We start from the raw sequence: 26,074 nt of genomic DNA, 5'->3' as shown, positions 1-26,074 counted from the left end.
TCTTCCCTAATGCTTCACAAATCATTTTTCTTAGAATATTCCATCCGTTTTCTACGTTGTCAAATTTTAAACTCTCCAGTCTAGCATTCAATTGTTCGTGGAAGGTTTCTCTCAAATTCTCATCCTGGAGTCTACCGACATCATAGCTTCCTGGAAGGTAGTTATTCTTCCAAAAGTTCACAATTGTTGAAAAAAAAAGAAATATGAACGCCAATGAGAACCTCATCAGATAGGAACAACACTATAGGAACTTCGTTGAACGAAATTACAACCCTATCCATCCACAAACTGCGAGGTAGTCTTTGTAAAATTCAATGGCGAAGAAGTAGATAGTAAATATTTTATTTACTGTGCATCTTCAGTAAGAGTTAGTTGGCTTAACTCTGCTCGGATTGTCTACTTGGGAGCCGGCTTAACTCTGCCCTTTTTTTGTAGGAAAAAGAGCTGAAGATGTTCAGAGAAGGGCTTAAGCAGGAGATTAAACTTGCGAAACAAGAAGCAGAACTTTTACCAAAGGACCAAAGAAAGAGATCTTTCCAGCAAAAGAAAGAAATGATGGAGATTGAGCATGGAGAAAGGGTAAAGTTATTTTCTCTTATTATTACCTCTTTTTCTCACTTTCCACACTCTCTCTCTCTCTCTCTCTCTCTCTCTCTCTCTCTCTCTCTCTCTCTCTCTCTCTCTCTCTCTCTCCATGACCTAAATCACTCTCTATTTATAACAATTACTTATTACAAATAAAAATATACTATTTTGGTATTTTATACCCCCTCCTCTCCACTCAAGAAAAAACTGTCTGATGTATTCACCTGGAAAAAACTCTAAATATAGACTACACAAGGATCAAAGCATTGGAAATGACTTTATTAGCTTTTTATAAGCTAATCGTAGATATACAAGAATGAGCTACAAAAAATACATAATAAAAAAATAATCATTCTAATGATAAAAACTGTCGTATATTTACATAGGGAAAATTTACATAGGGAAGGGTTACTGGATAGGGGATAGAGGAGGATTACATAGGGGAGGGTTGCTGTAATTTGCTAAAAATGTAAATTACTTTTAAGTTTGATTTTTGCAAATAGAAGAACCCAAAAATTTAAATCACTGAATAATAGACAAATGAGAATTTTTTTTATTATCAATACTTTGTTGTAGAAATGCTAAAGTATGGAACTAAAATGTTTCCTTTTATTAGTGGAAAACAAGAAAATTCTGTAAGTATTAGGGCTTAGTATGGTGGATAATTGAGGATTTCTTTGGGAGGAGGTCATGAGGGGCATTTGGCCTTTGAAAGAGAACTCTTCTCTCTGTACGTTTTGGTAAGTATATCTGCAAATAGGGGGACGGTAACTCTCCTCTAATTAATATTTAGAAATGATTGCCTAAAAATATAATTTAATGCTTTCAACCCTCCCCCCGAACAACATTCTCTGGCTCACTCTCCCTTTTCAGGGTGAGACCTATTTATGTATCTATATCTATAATAATTGGCTTATAAGGCACAAAAACCAAGTGAAAATCCCATGTCTGCAAGGTATAAGAAAATGACATAAAAAACTTTCTACTTTTCAATTGTATATTGGTTTCAGTAAGCTACACTTGTGTTAGAGTAGGATTGTACGCTCAAACTTGTAGAGGAGAATGAAGTTTTTTTGCAGTAACGATATCAAAGGTTCCGCTTTGCAATGAGTTTTTAGGGGAAAAACATGCAAAAAGCTGTGCAAAACACAAAAAGAAAAATTAATTAAACCATATTTTAAAACACTAAAGATGTTGACATAAGGAAATCTGTTATTAGAAAAAACTTTCGACAATCAAATTTTTGAAGTCCAATTTTTCCATAGGAATTGGACTGAAAATTTAAAAGGTGAATATTTCAGTTCCTCAATCTCATCCCTATTGGCGTTAGTGTGTCCCTCCTAGAGATGGCTTATAATTTATACTGTAGCCTACTTTAGTCACGTGTGGAGAGTGACAGTTTAGTATAAGACCAAGGCCATATCCTAGGGAGAGGGGGGCTTACCGCGTTTGATCCTTCCTTCGAAATTTTTGTCTGACTCTTAAAAAAAGTAAAAAAGGATATAAAGAAATTTTGACGTGTTTTGTAAATTTTTTTGTGTACCCCCCCCCCCCCCCCCAACCAACAAAATACTGGATGTAGCATTTCCCAAGACTAATGCATAGACAGGCATGGGCACGCATTAGATCTTGTGCGTACACTGGATTTTTTCCTTTATGGGAGGGGATTCATCAAACTGGTTCAAAAAAGATGGATTATATTTCACAGGAAATGTAATTTGAATGAGTTTTCCAGGGTTCTTCATGATTGATTGTCAGAGATAATTTCTTATGAATGTTTAAAGGAAAGAACCTTAACTGAATTGTTCAATGCGGTTCTCGTTGACAAAAAGAATGGTTCTTAAATTTGATACGTTGATGGATCACCCAAACTCGTCCATTATAAGCTGTTTAACTATTTAGAATTGGTATGGCGGTCTTGCCGTAACATGTACAGCTTGGATATTAGAGATCCGAATAAACAATAGACACTAAAAGCTGACGCCTACTATCCCAAAAATCTTAGAAAAACTATTCAAATTCTTCCGTTTTTTGCCGAAGATATTTAGTTTTAGTGAAACTTATATCATTAAAAAGTATGATTTTTTTATTTTATTTTTTTTTATTAAATGTAGCAAGATTTTCTTTTTAAAGTTCAGGAAAGGACAACTCCTAAAAATGTTCTAATATATCTACCCCGAAAGCGCCAAAACTCATCTCATAGGAAATATCGTTTGAGCAATTTGGCAGTTTTTGGAATTCCCTGTGGTGCTATCTGCTTTGATTGAAAACCTTACTTACATGGGAGGTAAAATTTTATTTTCTTTTGAGTCACATTTCATATTCAAACAGCTCATAGCTCTCAATGGTAGCTAGTGTCCTTGGAGAATTTGCTAATGGATCTTTTGTCTTTGAGACGGTCAACCGACACTGAGTCTCGCAAAATGATTTTAAGGTGTTGAATCCCCTTAAACCTCTGAAGTCTATCTGTTGCTCCTGGTAACAAGTCTACTTGTTACACCTTTGTTACCCTTTGTTTAATGGATAATTTTTAGGAGGATCAATTTATTCATCGTCTTCATGAGGATCATGATGCTTGTCTTACAAGATTAACGGAATTGCATAGGAAAAATGTCGCTGAAAAAGAACGGAGATTCCTTGTTGAAAAGCAAGCTCTACTCAGGTAATAAGTTTTTATCAAGCTTTTGTTACATTACTTTAACTAGTTGGGTTCTGCCCTGGGCAAAAGCTAATTTTTAGGTGCTAATTTTGTTTAAATTTATTTGAAAAAATCATAACATTTTTGTGTTACAAGTTTAGGTTGTTTTTTTTTAGATCGTTGTTTTGGGCCAGTCATCTCTGTTCCTTGTTTTTCAACTGTAGATTTCATTGTCCATTTTTGTTCATCCATACCTCAGAAAGTTTTTCCACGCCTTTTACTTTAGCAGTTCAGATTAATACATCATCTCATATAATTTCTTAATGCGTTACAGATAATAAATACGTCTTTTCCAGTTTCCAGCCACGGATCACTGTTTAAAATTGTGTTTACAATTCAATGTGATTCTCACTGTCGTTTGCTCTATGGCATTTTCTTCAGCTGTTGCGATTCTCACTTCGCTATTTATAGCTATTTCATTGCTTGTAGCTTTTATAAAGCGTTGAACGTCAACTTTTGCCCCGGTTTGTCTTTTGTCATAATGAAATACATATCGCAGAAATTCATTTTTTTTTTTTTTTTGGCATTGTAAGCATTGATGACCCTATCCAGGTCAAAATCCCAAACCTAATTATCATTACAATTTCTTAGTTATTACAATATCGTTAGTTAAAAATTTTTATGTTACGGATGTAACTCAAAAGCTCGGTGACCTACACAAAAAGCTTTCTGCTGATGCATTTTGTAATATTGGCCCTGACCACGGTCTTTTACAGTTCTTTTCTTAGTTAATTTAATTGGTAGTGTTTGTTGATGTTCTTTTTTGTTTTTCTTTTTTATTATTATGCTTATACTCCACTTGTACTACTTGTTGTCTTGTAGTTGTGGGTAATAAATGATTGATTGATTGATTACTATCATTTTCAGTTTTGGCAGATTTTGACTTCACTGTCGCTTATCTTCTAACCCCATTTTTCTTTCTTCTTCATTTTGGATTTTTATTACTTCAGGCAATTTGCCAATACCCTTTACTTTAGCTACCCTTATTGGTTTAGTTTTACATGACGGTCCAGGTTGTATATTTGTTAATTGTTAAGGTGGTGGGACAAAAACTTCTTTTTCTTCGTACGAATTATCATTTCTAACACTTTTAAATTTTCGTTTTTGGGTCTTGTCTCATTCTTAAGTCCAGGTTGTTGATTTTCACCCGTTGTGAATTTAGTTTGTTCGGTGTGTTCTCTTGGTCTTATCACGTTTCATAGTTCAAGTGGTTCCAAAGAATCATCATTTTAATTCTCAAATATATTTGATTACTCAAGCAAGTCCGATTTCTAACAACGATTTCTACTAAGCCTCAAACTTTTTTTTATGATTTATGAATTGTTGTAAACTCTTGTCAAAACACATAGAAATATTTTGCAATTACCAGTTTTTGGTATTTAAGCCATTTAATGTAACCTTTTCCATGCATGAAAACCTTTAATTTTTCCTGACAAGTGTGACAACGTCATTGCAATACTGCAATGATGTTTTGAAAAATGACGTCACTGACATGAATTTTTTCCCCAAAATTAAGGCTCCTAACGAATTTTCTCAGATTTCTGACCTATCTAGATCGTTTTTTTATGCGAGAATATCCCAAGATACCAATTTTCCCGAAAAAATATGGAGCCGTTTTTGCGAAAAAAAAATAAATACATACATATACAATTATTGTACATATACAATTATATATATATATAATTATATATATATATATAATTATATATATATATATAAATATATATATATATATAAATATATATATATATATATATATATATATATATATATATATATATATATATATATATATATATATATATATATATATATATATATATATATATATATATATATATATATATATATATATATATATATATATATATATATATGGAACTAAACATCCTAACTAATATATATGAAATTGATATTCACAGATACCAGCTGCTGCCATGAAATCACAAAAGCAAATGACCAATCCCTATGTATCTAACCCTAACTTTTCAGAATGAAATTACTGCAGCTACTCTTACCTATAATAATTGTAACTCTACTCCACTGTGACTCGTTTATATCTGTAATACCTTCATAACCGCATGAACATAAATGTTCTTACTCTCAAATGTATCGGAAACAGGATTTATAGAAATATCATTTGTATTAACCTAAAATGCATCTAAGGAACTAAAATAGTTTTTGGTTCCTACTAACTAAGAAAAGTTACTAACTAACTACTAACTAGTAACTAACTAAGAAAAGTTACTAACTAACTACTAACTAGTAACTAACTAAGAAAAGTTACTAACTAACTACTAACTAGTAACTAACTAAGAAATGTTACTAACTAACTACTAACTAGTAACTAACTAAGAAAAGTTACTAACTAACTACTAACTAGTAACTAACTAAGAAAAGTTACTAACTAACTACTAACTAGTAACTAACTAAGAAAAGTTACTAACTCCTCTTCCTCTTCTGAACATGGTCACATTTTATCAGTGGAATTTTCAAATCTCCAAGAATAGTCGCAGACTTATAATTCGATTTCTTGCTTTCAATGTGTAGCCTACATTAAAACTAAAGTTGCTAACCCCTTGGAGCCTTTTTATATAATATACCTCATGAAAGATATCAAGTCTGGCAATACAATATTAGCAAACCTAGAACGAACCAAGTAGGTATAAAGCTACCCGTTGCTTTTTATAATCATGCAACTATAGATAGTCCCTTCTAAAACTAAAAGAAAGGTACGTCACTCAGTAGAAGTACATGGAAGCAGAAGAAGAAGAAAAAGGGTTTTATTAAAAGAAGTAAACACATTAACGACAGATTCGACGTTTATAAACTTGTATGGGTAAAAACCACCCTTCACACAACCCTATATACACAGTCACTACCAGCCATCCCCCCCACCCCCCCTCCCCCCCAAAAAAGAAGCTAAATATACAATAGATATTCACGGCCTTGTTGAATGTCTATGATCCCTGAAAATAACCGTGGTTTAACAAACAATTCTTAATTAAAACTGCCTCCCTTGTCTGTGAATTTTGTTTTTTCATGTCTTTTGATCAAGCATAGGGTAAATTCATTTACAGAAGTTTTTAACCCGTTAACCAAGAAGATGACCATCCTCTAACAATTTGTTCTTACTTCTACGTTCCTCTCCGTAGCGCACACGAACCCGAGTTTTTGACGCCTCAAATACATTGGAATCAATTAGTACGTATACCAACTAGCAAAAGATACCGACTCCTCATCGCAGAGATGACCGAGGCATAGCAGCCAATTGTTACTTACGAGTCCCTCTCTTGTGCTAAAATTTCATATCTCATTTAATCAGAATTAAAAAAAAAGTTAGAAGCAGTGAGAGTTTCTATTTTGGGCGAGTAGTTGTTTTGGAACTGCCACGAAGCGGCAGAATTTAGAAAATATAAAATAAAGAAGTGCATTATTCCTTATATTTGCCTATGGGAACCTTGTTTTAGAGAACCAAATAAATAAAAATAATATTATATCAAAGACAATTGCCCAGAATTTGGTTTCGGAGGGGTGGGGCCTCAGTCTACCTATTATAACAGCCATGAAAGCAAGAAATATATTGATATTAACATTGTTTACAGAGGATAAAGTACAATTAAAATTTAAACAACAGAATCAACTGCACTTTAGAAACGAGCAACAAAAGACAACCTAACCTCTCACAGCAATAGCCGCCGGTCTTTTTTGGCTGCAAATGGATCTAAAACTTGGTCAGCATTGACCTGGATATCCTGGTTTAGGGTCATGTGAGCTAGTCCGTTCAGACGCTCCTCGCCCGTGGAGCTCCGCAGATAAGTTTTTAATCGCTTAAGACAGCTAAAGCTCCTCTCAGCAGAAGCGGTAGTCACTGGTAATGTCTGAAAAATCGTCAAAAGCCTTCGAATGCATGGGAAAAATCTTGCATTGCATGACGCAAGAGTTAAATCAACAGTTGATGGTTTCTCAGACTTACCAAGCCACTTCTGTTTCCAAAGGACTAACTCACATTCTAGCGCACGTCTACTCCCGTGAAATCTCTCGTAAACAGCAACAGCGTTCACAAATTCATTAACATTTAATGACTTGTTAGCTGGCAAAAGCATTCAGATTTTGAAGGATGCCTCCTGATAGCACAAAAATCTTCGATCAAGTTCTTCAATAAGTGAAGCAAAGTAATGCGTGAGCAAGGACTTGCGATAAAAACCTTGATGGACTCAGTAACGTTGATGGACTTTCGGTAGATAGACATTGGAACAACCGGAGGCTTTCACAGGTCTCATAGGCTTTCTGAAAGCTCATAGGCTTTCTGAAAAATTGTTTTAAAATCATTTTGTTTTGACTGCAGTAAAGTATCAGAACATATCTTAATATGCCGACAGCACTCAACTAAGTCTAAATCTTCGGCTTGCAGCGCCTTAGAGACAGAGAGCATTATGGCACTATCAAACTCTAGCATAGCCAACGTGAACATAAAACTAATTTCGGTTGCTGCTGAAACCAACGCCTTCGCTTTTGAAATAACTTCTGTATCGCACCGTATGCTACCAACTATTTCCTCAAGTACGGAAATAATCGCACAATACAAAGACATAAAAACTAAAATGAAATCGTGACGCTCCACCCATCTCGTTTCGCACAACTTCACAAGCTTTCTCACAGGACTATCAGGACAAACGACAGCGACCGCTTCTACAAACATATTCGTTCTTTTTGGTGAAGATGATAAAAATGATATAATCCGCTGTATAGTATCAAAGGTTGACCTAACAAGTCCTACCCTACTAGTTTTACATAAAGCCAAATTTAAGCTGTGCATGCGAATATTTTTTCCTAATTTCTGCTTGTGCACCAGAATAGCAGCCTGACATGTTGCTGGCCCAATCAAAACCAACCCCCACAAATTTCTCCATTTTTAAGCCAAACGCAATGCATTGGCCGATGATTTGCTCCGCTACTGCAGAGTCGGTGAGATTTCCGCAAACAGAAAACCCGAGAAACCGCTCTTCAAGTAAAGCACGAGTTTCATTGTAGTATCTAAGTACAAGAACTAACTGTTCCTTATTGGAAATGTCTGTAGTCTCGTCGGCAAGGATTGAAAATGCTACTGAACTATTTACATCACTCACAATGCTTAGCCCAATAATGGACGCGGCACAATCAATCAGGTCGCTTTGAATGATGGGAAGTGGGAATTTTCGAAGTGTTCTTTTAGACATTGCTCTCCACTCTCTACCATTAAACGCAAAACACCACGAAAAATGCCTTCATTTACGTTAGTTCTGTTGCAGAGTTTACCCTCCTCTTTGTTTCCTTGCAGAGGTAATTCATGCCACCCGAAAAAAAGACCTCGCGCAGAAGGGCGGTTAGAGTTTATTGATTTTTCTGTTTTATTTCAGCCTCTGTACTTGATCTAACAGACCCAATGCTCCTAGTTTGTTTTTCAGAAACGGAGACAAAGCTTTCGGTGCTGATCATTGAATGAAGATGGTAACAAGAGTTCTGATGCACCCACATGTCTGAAAGGAAATGCTTGAGTCCTGTGTATGGTTTCGAGACTAGAGAGCCTTGAACCTGATGGCTACCCTTCCCAGCAGCTTCACAAGCGAATAAAACGCATTTTGCACACAAGACACCCATGCACGATCGACTGAAGACCAACCATTCTGGGAAAGTTTGTAACCAAGAGTACTGAAAGGATCGAACTTTCGTTTTTCCCTTTTCGATAAATGCTTTCGAATGAAATGGAAAATTCTGGTTCGGCTTGAAGTGACTTGTTAAAAGATTGCATTTTTCTTCGTCTGAAAGGTTTTTGAGTTGATCTGGTTTTCCGGCATACAAGCCGATATCATGTCGGAGAGTTTGAAAAGACGTTCGAGCCCAAGCCGTTTGAATCGACGAATGAGAAGCACTAGGGAATGCATATTTATCTCTAGGCAATGGTAAAGGTTTGTGGTAATAAAATTCTCGTTCAAAGCATAATGTCCACTTTTTAGGACCCATGATCTCCAATGTCGAAAGCAGTAAACAACACGACCAAGTAAAGATAACCTCAAGAGGAGAAAGTTTGCCGTCGTAAAAAACGCGCCGTACGCTTTCCATAAGCCAAAGATAAAACTGTGTTCCTTCGCTTCCAGTAACACGCTGTTTCAGGTGTGCTGGAGGCACGGAGGCACAGCCGGAGGCACGAAGGAAGGGACACCTGCGACGGTCAGTTATTAGCCCCTCGGTTGGAGCATCATGTAGTGCAAAGTATAAACACATACAACAAGTATTGACAAAACTCTCCAAAAGTGACCCCGCGTACCTCAGCGCCTCTAGAGAAAAAATGCTGTACTACTTAATGGCTCCGAGCCAATAAATTAAATTTAATACAGCTTTTACGGAACAAGTATAATCACCTACGGAACTTGTGCATTTATCCCCCAGGTTCGCATAGGTATGGAACCGTCTCCGGAGACGTGGACAAAGGGTCACTTTTTTGTGTGGAGAGGATAGGTTTTATCAGTACTTGTTGTATGTGTATATACTTTGATGTAGTGTGACCTTAATAGTAAAGTACCAAGAAAATGCTCTCTACCCGACTGTTCCAAGGCTTCAAAGATTGCCCTTGAATCATTAAATTACTCATTTTATTACTTATCTCGCTGTTCCTGGACAAACATCAATTTTGGCAATTAAATCATAATCAGAACATTTTTTCTCCCAATTTTAAAAATGGTCGCAAAAACTCGTTTTCTTCGTAAAACTCGTAAAAACTGAAAACAATTAACTTTTGTTAATTAAATGATTTGCGTACATGACTTGTTTGGTAGGTCAAAGTTTGCCCACCCCCCTCAAAAGTATTGAATTTTAGAGACACGGCTAAAAATTCTGGAACGGCTCTAAATTATCAATTCACACGGTAAAATTGCCGTTTTTGCGGGATTCTACTTTTTGTTTCTGGAAATACGGGAATATGAAGTTATTTCAACATTAACCATGCTCATAGTTACACAAGAAATAGAATATAAAATGAATGAACTATTAATAATCCCATTTTGGGCTCTAGAAAAAGATTAATTTTCAAAAAAGTTTGATCCCACCCAAATAATGATCATTTTTACTGTTTCCTTTAATTAGTCATAGCTAAGAAAAATTCTTACGAGAAGATTTCCAAATTTAGATTTGGTCGTCTTCAATCTAAATTGGGAATTGCATTTAATTACAAGTGACACATGCGTGCTTGAAAACCCACTAAATACAAACTATTGTCAGAATATTAGTAAACTCCTCACTTTCAGTGATTGTTTTTGCAATCTTTAGGAAATGATAATTGCTGGGTTGGCTTTGTGTTATTTTCCGTAGTTACTCAACAGTTACCTGTCCTCTTAAAAGCTTTGCTCAATCTAGACTTATACAACTCTTTTAATGGAAAATCATCACCTAGTCAGATTCCTTATCGCAATTCCTTCAGTGAAGAGAATCAAGTGCTTATACCTGCGAGGGTTAAATAGTGAGAAAAATTTCTTGACATCTTGTTTGATTACAGGAGGCGATTGCACGTTTGATGATAAAATAATGATATAAGCTTACCGGAGAAATGGATAGCCATTTAACAAGAAATGAAAAAAGGAACGGGTGTTGCAAATACCTTAAAAGCGTGAATATGTCGGAACTTACTATATTGGCACTTAAAAAAAAAAAAAAAAAAATTGGGGGGAGGCCCTGGATACGCTACTGCAATATAGGTTCTGGCTCAGTTCCTAGCGGAAACCACCCTTTATAGTGCCAGGCAAGAATTATACCACCTTTCAAAAACATAATGTCATACTCATCATTCTGGCCCGAGGTCCACAGTAGTAATGGACATAAGACCATTACCACTTTCTAGCAATAAGCCAAAATCGGTTAACTAGACAGAAAAAACAGGGCAAAATCGAATTATTGCTCCTGCAACACAAATTATCAGAACGTAATCCAAACCAGGGAATAAAAACTTCTATGATACATTTAGATAATTTCGAAGACCACGCTGCCTTTCCATGACGATAAATAAACATTCAAATATAGATAAAATCCTTTAAATAGACAGTGATGAATTACACAAAAATACTAGATATTGTGGTCACATATGCAGTGACCGTCATCAGTGGTATTACTACTGATGATGGTCACTACATATTTGACCGAAATATCTAGCATTTTGTGAAATTTATCTCTGTCTATTAAAAGGGTTTTATCCCTATTTGGACGTTTATTTATCGCTATGATACATTCTATTGTGTTTTTAAATATTCCATCATTTCGATGGAATTTGCTTTGTCAAACATCATTGTTTTGTCATATGCATATTAATCTATGATAGGCTACAGAGCTCCTTGCATTTTTCGCTAACTTCTTGCCCTTTTTCTTCCATACAACCAGTAAAGATTACTCAAGATATGATTAAAAGACTTGAGGTCTAATTACTATCAATTGAGGATAACTGATCAGTTGATGGTAAACAATTACCATCCTTGAGGTCTAATTATAATCAAGTACCTGCAAATTTCTCCAGTTAAAAATATTTCTATTTCAACTCATAATTCTAGTTTTCTTCCCTAGCGATGAAACCCTATTCATTATTTTTGGCCATTTGTCCGTTCTAAAATGGTCAGTATAAATCCATCCTTAATTCTATTCGAGACTCAGTTTGTTTAACTTTGGACCTGGGCGACTTGACTCTATTGAGTTCTCAACCTCAGGTGTTCTACTTCGTAAACTAAAGCAAAATTCAAGTGGAAGTTCAAATTGTTTACCTTCAAACATAAAAAAAACTGCTGAATTTGTTTTTCCCTTTCATCTAACCATTTTTTACCTACCTGTTAATCATGGGATACGTCTCGATTTTTTAATGGGGACTGCCTTGGTCCTAGAAAAACAACCTCAGTGATTCTAGTTGTGGAGATAATTTTCGTCCTAGAATTTGGCTTTAGCTTAGAACTGCCTTAACTCTATTGCTAGTTCCTCTAATACATTTTTTACATACTACGTAATAGCCAGCAGTAGACTTACAAGAAGCTTCTTTCATTGAAATTTACCAATTTCTTTCTGCTTGCTGTTATCGAGCTAATCGTTTCACTTAAAAATGTCTCGGTGCTATCATCTTAAAAATGTCTCGGTGCTATAGATTTGGGTTGTCATATTGAATCCGAATATTTTGACTCTTTAATCTATGCCAAGGACCTTGCTGTGCTAGCCAATTGTCCTGCTATATTTAATATCATGGTTGCAACCTAGTAAAGAAAGAACCATGGCCCATTTTAACCAACAATTTAAAACGTCTAAAAAACTATTTACTGAAAAAGAAATACTATTTGTAGCTGATTTAGGAATGACAACCAAGGCTGTATCCGTGGGTATAGGTCTGACCCCCCCCTCCCCCGAAAGTGTTGTCTGAATCGTAAAAAAGTAACAAAAATTTAAATTTTTTATTGATTAAAAAAACGTACCCCCCCCCTCCCCGATTAAAATTATCGATGTGACTTTGATGACAACTATTATTTCGATTAGTCCTAATAGTAAAATACTATTTTGAAGACAAATTAATGGGAATTTCGAAAAAAAGCCTGAAACCCTTCGAAAATGGCGTCATTGGAATCTGTATTGCTGGAAACCTCATAAGGGAAACTTGCACCCCACCACCTGGAACAACAAAGAAAATCAGTTTTCTTTTTGTTTGCGGTGTTTTGTGCACCCCACCACCTGGAACAACAAAGAAAATCAGTTTTTTTTTGTTTGCGGTGTTTTGTTTGCGGTGTTTTTTTGTTGCGGTGTTTTGTGCACCCCACCACCTGGAACAACAAAGAAAATCAGTTTTTTTTTGTTTGCGGTGTTTTGTTTGCGGTGTTACACAAGATGTATGAGAGCTATGCGGCTGATCGTTACATTCTTAAAAGTTCTCCATGTTTTCTCCCACGGCAATCTTGGAAACCCCTTATCCCATTGGTTAGATTGTGGGGTTCGAGTATCTTTCCCCTACTAGAAAGTTTAGCTAAGTTGGCTTTATTTTGAATGAGCATTTGCTTGATTCGCTATGTTTTAAGATTAGTTTATTTCAAAGGTAACCATCGACCTCGTTGGTTTAGTTATTGCTCTATTGGCGTCAAAAAACTAAATTTTGATGTACTAGAATAGCATTTTTGGATTGCCTTTTGTTTGAAATTTTACGATTTTTGTCCACTTTATCATAAAGTAGCGTATAATAATCTGCGTTTTCTTCGTAACTGTCCGTTACATCAGAGTTACTGATCTGTGTGTAAGTTTTAATTTGTCCCATGTTTGATCAGATCCAGCTAGTTTATTGAAGTTCTGCAAGAGTAACTTCTTTTTTCAGATAATAAGCTAGTTGTAGCATGATGACTTTCCCAACAAAACCTAGACTATTTGGATGTTTTTTATTTGTTTTTTCTTCTTTTTTTACTCTATTTCTTTTGATATGAGCAAAATATTAAATTGAGTTGAACACAAATAATCGTGTTCAATTTTTTCTCATAATTAGTCTAAAGGGCTGGCCGAACGCAGCATTTATCAAGCTAAAAGTGGCCGTATTTATTTTATACGGGCCTTATTTGCCAGCTTTTGAACTAGGCTTCTTTTTTTATCTGGACTACGGCTCATTTTAAGCGTTTTTAGGCTGACTTATGCTTTCAGAGATTTTTCTCGGTTTTCCGATTTTCAATTTAAGATTTATGGAGCTACTAACTAGCTCCCTTAATGTACAACTTGATTGTAAATGTTTTGTTAAGTGTCCGTAGGATATTAAAATAGTTTGCCAAGAATATGCCTCCTTTTCAGTAGAAAGCTTGCTTTTCATTTGTACATGTAGGCTAAAAAAAAGAAAACGCTGTGTCTGTCTAGCCCTTAAGTGCCCCTTTATAGGCTTTAAAAATCTTTAGATATGTTTGGGTTATTGTCACAACACAGTGTGTTCCTTGTCGTTTTCTATTCATGAATCTGATATTATTACAGACAAAGGGAGGCAACATTATGGGACCTCGAAGAACGCCATATGAAAGACAGACATCAGCTAATCAAACGACAGAAGAAGGAAGAATTTCTAATGAAAAGACAACAGGTTTGATGCCTACTATTTAACCCCAACATCATCCTCCCCATTTCCCCAACAACATAAAAAACTGTTTGTCGCTTTATGCATATTTATAAACAAAAGTTTTTACAATTTAAAACTAGGTTTATTATATAATTTATCTTCTACGCAAGGCCGTACCCAGGATTTATTTCGGAGGGGGTTTTACTCAAAAACAGTTTTTCAAGGGGGGGGGGTATACAAAAAACGCATGCAAAATTTGTTTATATCCTTTTTTGTTACGTTTTCACAAGTCAGACAAACATTTCGGGGGTGGGAGGGGTGACCCCCCTAACCCCCCCCCCCCGCTCTGGGCACGGCCTTGCCTCTACGCAATACTTAGATTTATTCAAATTCTCATTATTGTTAGCTGTACTTTTCACCTCATTCCTCAAACTAATACCTATGTGGACAAAGGAATGTTTCAACTTGGATGTTATCACCGGTGGAGCATGGAACTTGTTCTTCGCTCGAGTGTTTTCACAATGGAAGTCTGTATTTATTTGAAAAATAATCCCAAAACAACTTCGCAAACGACCTCTACGTTTCGGTACATGAATAAAACGATATAAATGTCCGTAGAAGTCACAGGCAAGCTAGGTAATCTCTAAGCGACAGGTAAAATTTACTTTTGAATATACAGTTGGCGTACTGAATCACGTGGTCTTTTCCTGTACAGCACTCTTTTTTATTCTGAAATGTAATTCTCTGGTCTCATTGATGGGAATTTCACAAGCCACATCGAAGAGCAGTAGAGAATATAGTGGTGAATCATTGAGAAATACAATGATCTAAGAATGTGATGCGTTAAATAATGTCTCAGCTTTCTCAGGATGCCCAGGTTCCGTGAAGGACCCGGGATGCCTGTTCAATATGTCTCTTAAAGCTAAAAATGTCATCAACAAATATTCCAAAGTGTTTTTCTCCCTCAGAATAAGTTATGCTCTTGATCAAACAAAAATAGTTAGGTATATGCGAGAACATAACAAGATTACTCTTTGATTGCAAGATTGACCTGTAGTTTGTTAACACTCATCCAGGTTAATATTTTATCAAAAAATTATTTGTATTTCTGAATTGAAAGATTTCGGTTTAGCTAGACATAAAAGCAGTATATCCATCATTTTATTTGTGAAATGTATTTTAGAAAAAAATAACTTAAAACCTTTCGCATGCTGATCGATGGTCTGCGTAGCGCAGGTACCGATTTCCTGATTCTCTTCCATCTGTTGGGAGTGTAATGCGTGGTTGGGGGGAAAACATCCGATGCTTCTTGTGTTTTTTCCCGTATTTCTCTGGGTACCCGTTCGGAGCTGGATTGACTTTGGCTGAGCTTACAGAGCTGCATCGCAGAACCTCGCTCAAAACCAAATAATCAGCAACCCATGGACTCTGCATTTACAGACACAGGATTGCGAGTCCAGTGTGCCAACCAGTCGGCTAGTCCGGCCCAAAATGTAAGAAAGGGGTGCCCAATATATCCATTTTTAAATTTAATAATATTTGATTAGCCGCGGCTTCTAAAACCTCATTTGATTTTCAAAGTAAAATTTTAATGCAATCCAAAGATCTGAAGTTTTTTTTTTTTGCCATAAGCCTTTCTATATATGATAACTCTGGTTCGATGTGTTTTTATTTTTCATTTTTCTTTATTTTAATTTAGATGATAGTTCGTCATGAAAAAGAGCTTGATCAGATCAAAAGAATGAATCAGAGAAAGGAAGAGGAGTTGGTTAAACAACAGCTGGTTGAAAAACGGGCAGTACCCAAGAGAATTCGAGCAGAAATGAAGGCTAGAGAACTAATGTTTAGGTAACTTTTTCTTAATTTCACTTGATTTTTATTTTAGATCTCCGATTTCTTTTTTAAAGTTATTTTGGGTCAGACTGTAAATGCCTTAATTAGGCTGCATCAAGTTGATGGTCGAACTTAGTCCCACTACATTTTGTCTCAAAGAAAGTGGTCGAATTCTTTGAACACAAAAGATTTTAAGGCTCTATTGTAATGAAAAAGTAAGATAGGGGTAAAGAAACTAAAAAGTAAAGAAAGTAATCTGTTTGACTTATGACAGTTTTGATGTCTATTTAAATCAGGGACGCGCGCGTGGTAGGGCCTTCTGGCTCGGGCTCCCTCCTGAAATCCTGTTTTTTTTTTTTAGTTTCCTGGAACAACTTTTAAACTTACCAAATAAAATTTGTTTTCTACAACGCCCGCTGAAAAATATCACTACCCCCCCCCTTCCGAAAATAATTCATGCATCCATGCCTGACTTACATTCATATCGTGTTGGTTATCGCAGTTTTACCTAAAAGGCTAAGGACTTTCCGGGTTGTCTGGCATTGTTTGAAGACAAAAATATCTTCAGAGATTAAAATGGCTTATCTAGCAAAAAAAATTTCATTTTATATATTTATGAAGTCCTTTCAATTCCTATGTCGAAATATTGATTCACTTGTGCCAGAAATTAATTTAAATAGAAATAGTGCAATGAACTTCTTTTGCTTTTGCTACAATGAAACATAGTGGTTATGTTTAGGTTGGATTAGAAAATAGTAAGTCTTTTCCCGTTTTGTAAGCCTGGGACAGGCACACATTAATTTTATTTTTCTTGAAAGGTAATATGAAAAAAAATAGTTCCTTTTGTGCCATATTGACACATAAGGCATGTGTTTCCCCGACGGTTCTCTTCCTTGTCGGCCCAAAGGAAATAAACAAGACAAAGGTGTTTTTTGTAAACAATGTAATATTTCAAGAGTGACGGAAATTCTTAGTGAAAAAAGTTTTAAAATAAAAATGGTTTAACATCTTTGAGACATCTATTAAGAGATGGTCAAATTAGAACGTCTGAATAATGTCGGTTGGACGTCAGGTGTGTGCTACCTTGTTGGTCTCAGGTAGTTAAACGCAACTACGAGTTTGAAATAGAACTAGTACCGCATTAGTTTTGAAATAAAAAGGACAGTATTAAATTCATTTTTATATTTGTTTATCTATTTATGTTACAACAAGTGTCAGCATTAAGGAATCTAAAAAAAGGAAAAGTTCATACATCCTAATAAACAAGAAACCGTATGCTCGAAATTTATTTAAGCCCTTTTCAGGAATGTATAAAAATGATATCATTTTCGCTTTTTAATAGATGCCCTTTTAGATAATAAGGCTTATTTGTAAAAAGAAGAAAAAAGGCAAACTGGAGTTTGTGGGGAAAGCAGTATGAGACCCCCCTCCCTCCCGGGGGGAGGTCTTATACTAGCAGGTAAGATAAAAAAATTTGTTGATAAATAAAAAAGGAGCCCAATTATGTAGATTTTACTTTTTAGATACCCACTCCCTCCTCTAAAAGTGAAGCGTTTTCGCATCTATGAGCTGATGAAAATATATGAAAATTGTTGTTTGCTCTTTTGCCTAAGAATTGCAAGATTGAGGACCTTATTCCTAAGGACACATTTGACGATACTCAATGCATTTACATTTGATACATTTGACGATACACAATGCAGTTAGCATGTATTTTTGCCAATTAAACTTAAAGCGAATAACAATACAAGAAGTAAACTTGATCAAATTGGGCTTTGAATGACTCAGTTGCTTTTCAGCAACACTTGTAGGCTTTGCCTTTCAACTTGTTCTTCACACAGTGTGCAGAACAAGCTGCATGGAAAGCTGGACATGCTGAGAGATTAGCTGAATTGCTAGAATTGTTCTTCACACAGTGTGCAGAACATGCTGCATGGAAAGCAGGACATGCTGAGAGATTGGCTGAATTGCTAGAATTGTTCTTCACATAGTGTGCAGAACATGCTGCATGGAAAGCAGGACATGCTGAGAGATTGGCTGAATTGCTAGAATTGTTCTTCACACAGTGTGCAGAACATGCTGCATGGAAAGCAGGACATGCTGAGAGATTGGCTGAATTGCTAGAATTGTTCTTCACACAGTGTGCAGAACATGCTGCATGGAAAGCAGGACATGCTGAGAGATTGGCTGAATTGCTAGAATTGTTCTTCACACAGTGTGCAGAACATGCTGCATGGAAAGCAGGACATGCTGAAAGATTGGCTGAATTAGTAGTTTGCTACTTTGTTCAAATTGATGCGAATCTGAATTTGTTCATCTGTTAATTTTTTCTTTTAGAGAATCCATGAGAATAAGCGTATTTGGGACTGCCGACAGCCCAGAAACTGAACGAGAACGGCTTCGAAAGTTCCAGGAAAATGAACGAAAGAGGTAATTTTTTTCTCCTGTTGAATGTATTCCTTTCATTTTTTTAAGTTTTAAGCCATTTTTGATATGCAAATTTTTGCTAAGAAATTTTTTCAGGAACAATTTGTTTGAACTTATATCTGGTTTAGACCCGGTTTAAGTAAAAAAACAAATTCCTGAGAAATATACTTGAATGTAAAGAGAAATTTTAAAATGTTGGGGACAACTTTGAAATACAAGATGGAAGCACCCATAAAAATTTTGCAATCTACTAAAGGAAAGAACTATTATTTGCTGTTTTTTTTTTGTTTTTTTTTAACGTCCTTGACTTTTGCCCTAAGTCTAGAATGTTTTCACTTCGACTTTGAATACTCAATTCGACTTGACTTCGAAGTCGACTCAACTTTGACTTGAATGATGAATAAAATCAAATAAATGCAATGTAATGGATGAGTTGGTTGTAATGGCCTGACTAAGTTTGGAAGCAGTTGGTGGAGCAAGGTCAAACGGGATTTAAATTTTTAGGCAAAAACTCATGAAATTGATGTTGAAACTTTGTCGTTGTTGAGAAATTTTCTGAAGAATTTCTAAATTCAAATGATTTTGACTGTGCTACAGATAAATTCAAACTGAAAATCATGGAAGTCCTTACGAAAAAAAATTCAGTGTCATCTGTGGGTTAAAATATGTATAAAATTTTATATAATTTCTTCGAGCACAGTACTTTCCCATTTACAGAATTCAGGGGAGAGAAAACGGGTTTAATTAAAATAAATCAATTAATTAAATAAATCAATTAATTTAAATAAATCAGAGGAACAAAATGTCATACCTGTTTTTTTCTCTCTTTTAAATTCTGTATAAAATTGTAAAACTAAATTAGGGTTTTGATTTTTGAGGGCTAAAAATTCTAGGATAAAATCAAGTTCCTGTCTTTTAGTATAAAATCAAATTTATTACAGAAGTGATATCATAAGCTTCAGGAGATTTTTTAGTGGTCAAATCTTATTGCAATTTTTTTTTTGTATTTTCTTTTTTTAGAGTTTCCTAGGAAATTTTGCTTGACCGAAAATGTGATGCGTCTGACTCGACATGCCTGATCTTAGTTAACTAGCCAAAGAGTCAGCTATTCCGGTATCTAAGTGACAAAAAAGTCCCTTCACAGGCTTTTTGGGTCCGGTCCCTTTTGCATAGAGGCCTGCCTCGTATATCGCGGCAACCCGGGTATTAGGTCCTGATAAATACAGCTCTTTCTTTGCTCTTGTGGGGTCAGGGCTTCGGACCCTCGTAGATTGGCCTTCTCTTTATCTCTGTTGGCTTGGGTCTTCTGCCATGGCAGAAGCAGGCCCTTCCTTATCTGTTTATGTCAGGTCAGGTTCCCCTACCTCTGGTTTTAAAAACATACGTTTTTTGAGGTATTTTTGAAGACAAGCTTCCACGGCTGAGTCATCGCCATTCGGGGATTTCTGCTTGTTCCCCAAAATCAAACATAATAGTAATCGAATATATTAAAAAAAAAAAAAAATAGAACAATAACGATGTTTTGTTTTTCATTTACTTTTTGTTTTTCATTTATCTGCCAGTATGGTTGTTTTTTTAGCGATATAGTAAAGAATATGCAGTATGTACCATCATGCTTTAACTTGGTGTTATTACTATTCATGCTTTAATTATTATTATTATTATTTATTTTTAACCCACACTATACAGAGGTACATTACGTGGAGTATCACGAGGAAAAACACAAAAAATGCGACACAAGACAATATATAAATAAAAAATTACCAAATTACAGTGTAACACATAATAATTTAAAAGAAATGAGAGCAAAAAAAAAAAAACGTGAAAGGAGGGGGAAAAGAGGAAAAGAGAAAAAAAACTGACAAGATGAAGAATCTAATAAGCAGGCATTAATATCATCATTATTGAATTTTTACTCACTCTTTACAAATCTAAATTGTAGAATGACCAAACAGAGAAAAACAACTAAACAAATAAAAGAAAAATAACTTACGACTGAAAAAACCTGATAAGGTGATGGTGCGGAGAAAAACAGATACAAGCAGTATTTGAAAGTTTTCTGTGTAGTGCTTCCAGTTTTTCAGTAATATTAGGAACAAGAAATTTATCAATAATTACCCGATTTTTGGTCCAAGGTGGAAGAAACAACAAAAATTTACAAAACCTAAAATAATTAATCCGGATTCTTTTTAACTCAGTTTTCTTCAGAAGGAGAAAAATTCCAGAAGCAAGAAGAATTGAATGGTCACAAAAAGTTGAGTAGAGCTTGGTCAACGCGAATTTATTATATTTACCTCTATTGGCAACAATCTTAGCATATCCTAATTGAAATTTCATATTAATATCTGAGACTGTGCGCTGGCGCAAGCTCGGAAGACTATTAGTAATAGAAATACCGAGCCATCGAAGAGAATCTACGAGAGGGATAGTAAAGACACTACAGAGAAGGGAAGTACTAGAAATATTATTAAAAGAAAGAAATTTACATTTATCTACATTAAGAGAAAGGCCTATGTCTGAAAAAGAAGTAGCAACACGAGAAACCATGTTAGATAAACCAGTTTTAGTACGGCTTATAAGAAGCAGATCATCAGCGTAAGCCAGGTAGGAAACATCAGAATAACCGGAGAGATAGGTAGCCGAAATCTTTGCCAGAACTCCTGAAATACACAAATTAAAAAGTGTCGGAGATAAAACTCCACCTTGCCTTAAACCTCTTTTCAATTTAATATTAGATGCAGGCACAGATTTCAGCCGAAGAAAAGAATTAGAGTACCAGTACCGAAGAAGCAAAATAACCGATAGATTGACACCGTGACCACGAAGAGCAGAAAAAAGCTGACTATGACATACACTATCAAAAGCTTTTGATAGATCTAAAGTACAAAGATGTATACTCCTTCCCTTAGAAGAATTTTCAAGGAGCAAAGAAGATAATACACGATGTGCGTGTTGACAACCTACTCCGGGCTTAAATCCAAACTGGTTATCTCTCTCAAGCAAATTATTAGTCACAAAAGGTAGTAAGACACGCTCAAGAACTTTAATAAAAGTGCAAGAGACAGTAATAGGTCGGTAAGAAGAGCAAATAAAAGGAGAATTTCTCTTCTTTAAAATTGAAGAGACAGTACCACACAAAAAACTCCCCGGTACACTAGAAGTACAAATACACATCTGGAGAAGTCGGCGTCTATGGTTAATAAGGGGGGAGCAATCTAATAAAAGGTGAAATCTAGATACACCATCATTATCAACATTATCTTATTTAAGTTTCTGAATTGATTCAATTACGGATGAACGAGAAATGGTAACACAGAGACGCTGAGATAGAGGGGTACTAAAAATAGCAGAAAGAGAATGAGAATACAAAGAATGCACACGGTAATTAACATTAGAAAAAATAGCCGAGTAATGGTCATGCCAAGCAGATGCAGGAAGACAATCACTATTTGGTACATCACTTCTAATCGACTCAGAATTAATAACTTTTCGCCATTCTCTCTTTGACACTGGAAAATCCATACCACGATAACGCATAGACTTAAGATATTTTTTATATTCCTGCGGGTCTTACGCTTAAGGTCAGAAACAATGCCACAGGGCGGTCTATCACATTCATTCCAAACTTTTAACCAAAACTTAGCTTTATTTTTCAAAGTTTTTAAATCAGGATCTAAAGACCAAATAGGTTTTTGTGTACCACGTCTAACACGTTGCAGCGGCACTGCAACTGCCTCGGCATCTTTTAAACATTTAATTATTTGATTATAATAGCAATCCAGGTCCTTTTTGCAATTCCCTTGTATAGGGCTCTGAAGCAGATGATAGGGAACTCGTATAGCAGACAGCAGCCTTGTTAGTGTAAACGGATAAAGAGGAACACCAGCTTTCTTCCAATTACTTTTTTCAAACCATTTTGAAGACTGGGGTACTTTGCGGAAACTTGCAGGGTTTAAATTCAGCGTAAGAGTAAGTGAGATAGGGAGATGGTCTAAGCCTTGTTCTTCAGCATGTACAAACACTATTGATGTAATAATACTAGGTGAGCAAATAATGTGATCAATATTGCTCTTACTGCCTGAATGGTGAATATAAGAATACGGATGAGTTTTGGGTATAATATGATAAGATGGAAGGCAATCCAACAACAAATCACATCTCACTGATGAATTATTTATATCCGTATTAAGGTCACCAATGATTATATAATCTAGAGAAATAGAAAGATTTTTTTCCACTAGAAACTTCAACGTGTTACAGGCTTTAGAAAATCTAGCCATCGATTTAGACGAACGGTCATCATAAGGCAGATAAGAATTAATGAAAACTATAGTGCCCATACGAACAGCCAAAAAAAAACTCATCCGAGTAAAGAATCACCGGCGAAACCAAATTAGGATTGCGCTTAAAAACACAAGCTAGTCCGCCGGATGGCCGGTCTCTTGTGGCTCTGGTAATAGTAAAAAACACATCATGATGAAGGCTACGACTCAAAACGTTAATGCTAGAGTCTGTAAGAAGATGCTTCTGTAAACAAACCAAATCAAAATCATAGTAGAACTCATCAATAACGAAATTCTTATCCTTTGTACCATTAATACTAAACGATATTATTGAAAACTCCAAAGTCATTGCAAAAAGTAGGAGCGCGACATTAGTTCCTTAGATACAGGGCAGGACAAGCTATAAGAAGTATGATTTTTACCACAATTAGCATACTTGGGAGCAGCACTACAAGAACTATCCTTAGTAGAAATATGTGGCCCAGCACATCTGGCACATTTCGGGACATTGCTGGTGCAAGCACTTTGAAAGTGATCGTATGATCGGCATTTGAAGCAGCATTTAAGTATTTCTTTAAATACGTGAATTCGAAAAAATTCATATCCCACTTTAATTCCTTCTTTGAAATAAGCAGACTGAGTGAAGGAGTCTTCAAATTCCAGCTTGACTGACATAGTCTGACCCAGTCGATTTGCACTTATTATACCTTGCAGTCTTTTAATAACTGAAAGGTCGACATCAACTGGGAAACCTCTGAGAATCCCAAAAAAGCGCTTGGATCGTACTTTAACTGTTACTCCGGTACTAAAGTTCTGAACTGATGTACAAAAATCTTCAGTTGCAGATTTATCGATATTGACATGCCATCTTTCTTTAACGGGTTTCACACTACAAACTAATTCATGCCCAGCTATTTGATCGAGAACAGATTTGCGTTTAATCGGATCAGACAGATCTGAAGGCACTTTAGAAACAATAACTGTCGTATGAGTGTCAATTGCTGGGGTAGGTTTCAGAAGTTGATGAAAATTCAACTGATAATTGTCAAGTTTCCCTGACATTTCAACAACCACTTGTTGTAGCTCATTAAACTTAGAGAGTAAAGAAGTATAAGCATTTGCAGGGAGACATGGCACCTCTGTAGGTCGCTTTATCACAAACGTAGGCGCAAAAGTGTCACTACTGTCAAGAGATCTTAACAGAGAAATAATGTCACTAAAATGATTAGAAAGTGCATTGTTCCCCTTACGTACTGGGCAATCCAATTCAGGTGCTCTTATTTGCCACAGTAAACTTTTAGCTTCTTTGACTATATTCACGTCAAAAAACTTCATACCATGTCTTTTAATAATATCCTCCTCAAGTCCGCTTAGCAAATTGCTTTGAATAAAATTCAGAACAAGAGAATATACAAGTTCAGGCATTACGTCGGAGCTTTTCATGGCTATCGCACTCACCACAAATTAAAAAGTCTCAATATTAATTCAGGAAAAAATACTGAATTAATAAATATCGAAATATAGGTCAAACTAAAACACAGTAGATTCCATTTTATAATCCTCTTAACTCAGGTCATCAACTAATTTGGAATAAATTATGACTTCACCAAAATAAATCCAGACAGGAAGAATATCCAATTCAATTTTGACGTTACCTCACTGAACTCTGAAACGAAACTGTTCTCATTATAACTAATGAGAAATTAGTTATAATTAATTCGATTTCTTGTCCAATCTTAGGTACAAAGCTGAAGAAATGCGGATAGATAATAAACACAGACGACAGTTGGAAGAGCTACGAGCAAACAACGATGCTATTCTCAAGGATCAAGAGAATTTCCAAAATGAAAAAAGTAAGCATATTTCGCAGATTTTAAACAAAATGATCTTAACCCTGTGATTCCCAAAGCGGGGCACACGCCCGACCGGTGGGGCCTGGAAATATTTTGATGGGTCATGGGCAAGACCTGCAACCTTCGGTTGACAATACTCTGGAGCCTTAATGAAAAAAAAATCATTTAAATGACGTCACATTCATGTGCATTTAAAGAGCAAAGCAGATCCATGATAGTATTGCAACGACATCTATTTGCATACTATTTTTATTCTCATAATGCATTCTATATTTATTCGCATAAAATGCACCTAGAGGACGTCTCGAAAAAAGATACCAAGTTAATTGCCTTCCTTCAGGTTTTGGATAACAATATTTTAATACCAGGAGGGTGATCAGGATTTTAAAAATGCTCGGGGGGGGGGGGCAGGGTCCAAAATCAGGTGGGAACCACTGCCTTAACCCCTTCTACCACCAATCATTTTTGAATTGTCTGGGGTAAACATATGGTTTATTTTGGAGAGGACACTAAATTCCGAAGAAAGGACGAACGATTTGTAAAACAAAAACTATACGGTTCCTTAAGTTTATATCAGAAAATGAATTCAATTCAACTTTTTATGCGTAGTTGCATTTACACATTGTATGTGTCAAGTTTTAATCTTGTAGGAAGAAGTCCCAACCGAATTGGTTTTGGTACTTTTTTGGGGGAAACTTTTTGAAACTTTATATACCATCCCTTTTTGGTCAATCCCTCCTCCAGCCATTCAGACTTACTTTCGTTGTGTTTACTATTCATTTTTGTTGTACTTGAGTACAGCGTCTTACTTTTTATACTTGGACCCAGTCATGGAGAAAGGGATATTCAACTAGTCCATTTTCATTATATTTATTTTAAACTTTGACCTATAGCTGCATCACAACCCTTTCAAGTCCGTCTATTTAAAAAACTGTGTGAAGAAATGAGTAGCCGCGATATATCTCTTCTGCGTACAGAAATTCGCTGGCTATCCAGAGGAAAAGTACTGACACGATTAGTGGAATTTGAAGTTACATGAAGTTACGTGAATAATGAAGTTACAATTTACCTTGAAGAAAAAACTAAACATGTTAAACATCTACTAAATTAATTTTATCATCTATCTAAAGTGTATGTCAAAAAATGAATTCAATTCAACGTAGTAGTTTTGTTAGTAGTGTTTGTAATAGTAGATTTGCAGTAGTTTTGTTCTGTCATTCCTCCATTTAATCGTATGTAGTAAAAGGAATAAACAGGTTGAAGCAAGAAGACTGACGATAGAAATCCATAAGATATTAAAAGATGTTTTTTCAAATGTTTT

General features: G+C 35.5%; 1 protein-coding gene across 2 annotated transcripts in view; it reads left to right on the top strand.

The window, feature by feature from the left end:
- The window catches only part of Slik (Sterile20-like kinase), a 124,086-nt gene that overhangs the window by 87,306 nt on the left and 10,706 nt on the right, over positions 1-26,074 (top strand). For both annotated transcript variants that reach the window (XM_089088579.1, XM_089088578.1), the window contains exons 17-22: positions 436-579; positions 3,120-3,247; positions 14,276-14,381; positions 16,057-16,205; positions 18,528-18,620; positions 24,641-24,753. In XM_089088579.1, the coding sequence (XP_088944705.1) occupies positions 436-579; positions 3,120-3,247; positions 14,276-14,381; positions 16,057-16,205; positions 18,528-18,620; positions 24,641-24,753 (733 nt within the window). The remainder of the gene's footprint in view (positions 1-435; positions 580-3,119; positions 3,248-14,275; positions 14,382-16,056; positions 16,206-18,527; positions 18,621-24,640; positions 24,754-26,074) is intronic.

The sequence above is a fragment of the Artemia sp. Qi Xiang Cuo genome, chromosome 4, assembly GCF_049724085.1.
Source record: "Artemia sp. Qi Xiang Cuo chromosome 4, ASM4972408v1, whole genome shotgun sequence".
In the NCBI taxonomy this organism is placed as follows: Eukaryota; Metazoa; Arthropoda; class Branchiopoda; order Anostraca; family Artemiidae; genus Artemia; species Artemia sp. Qi Xiang Cuo.
The sequence above is the reverse complement of the archived record's forward strand: the minus strand, read 5'-3'. Positions and strand labels throughout refer to the sequence as shown.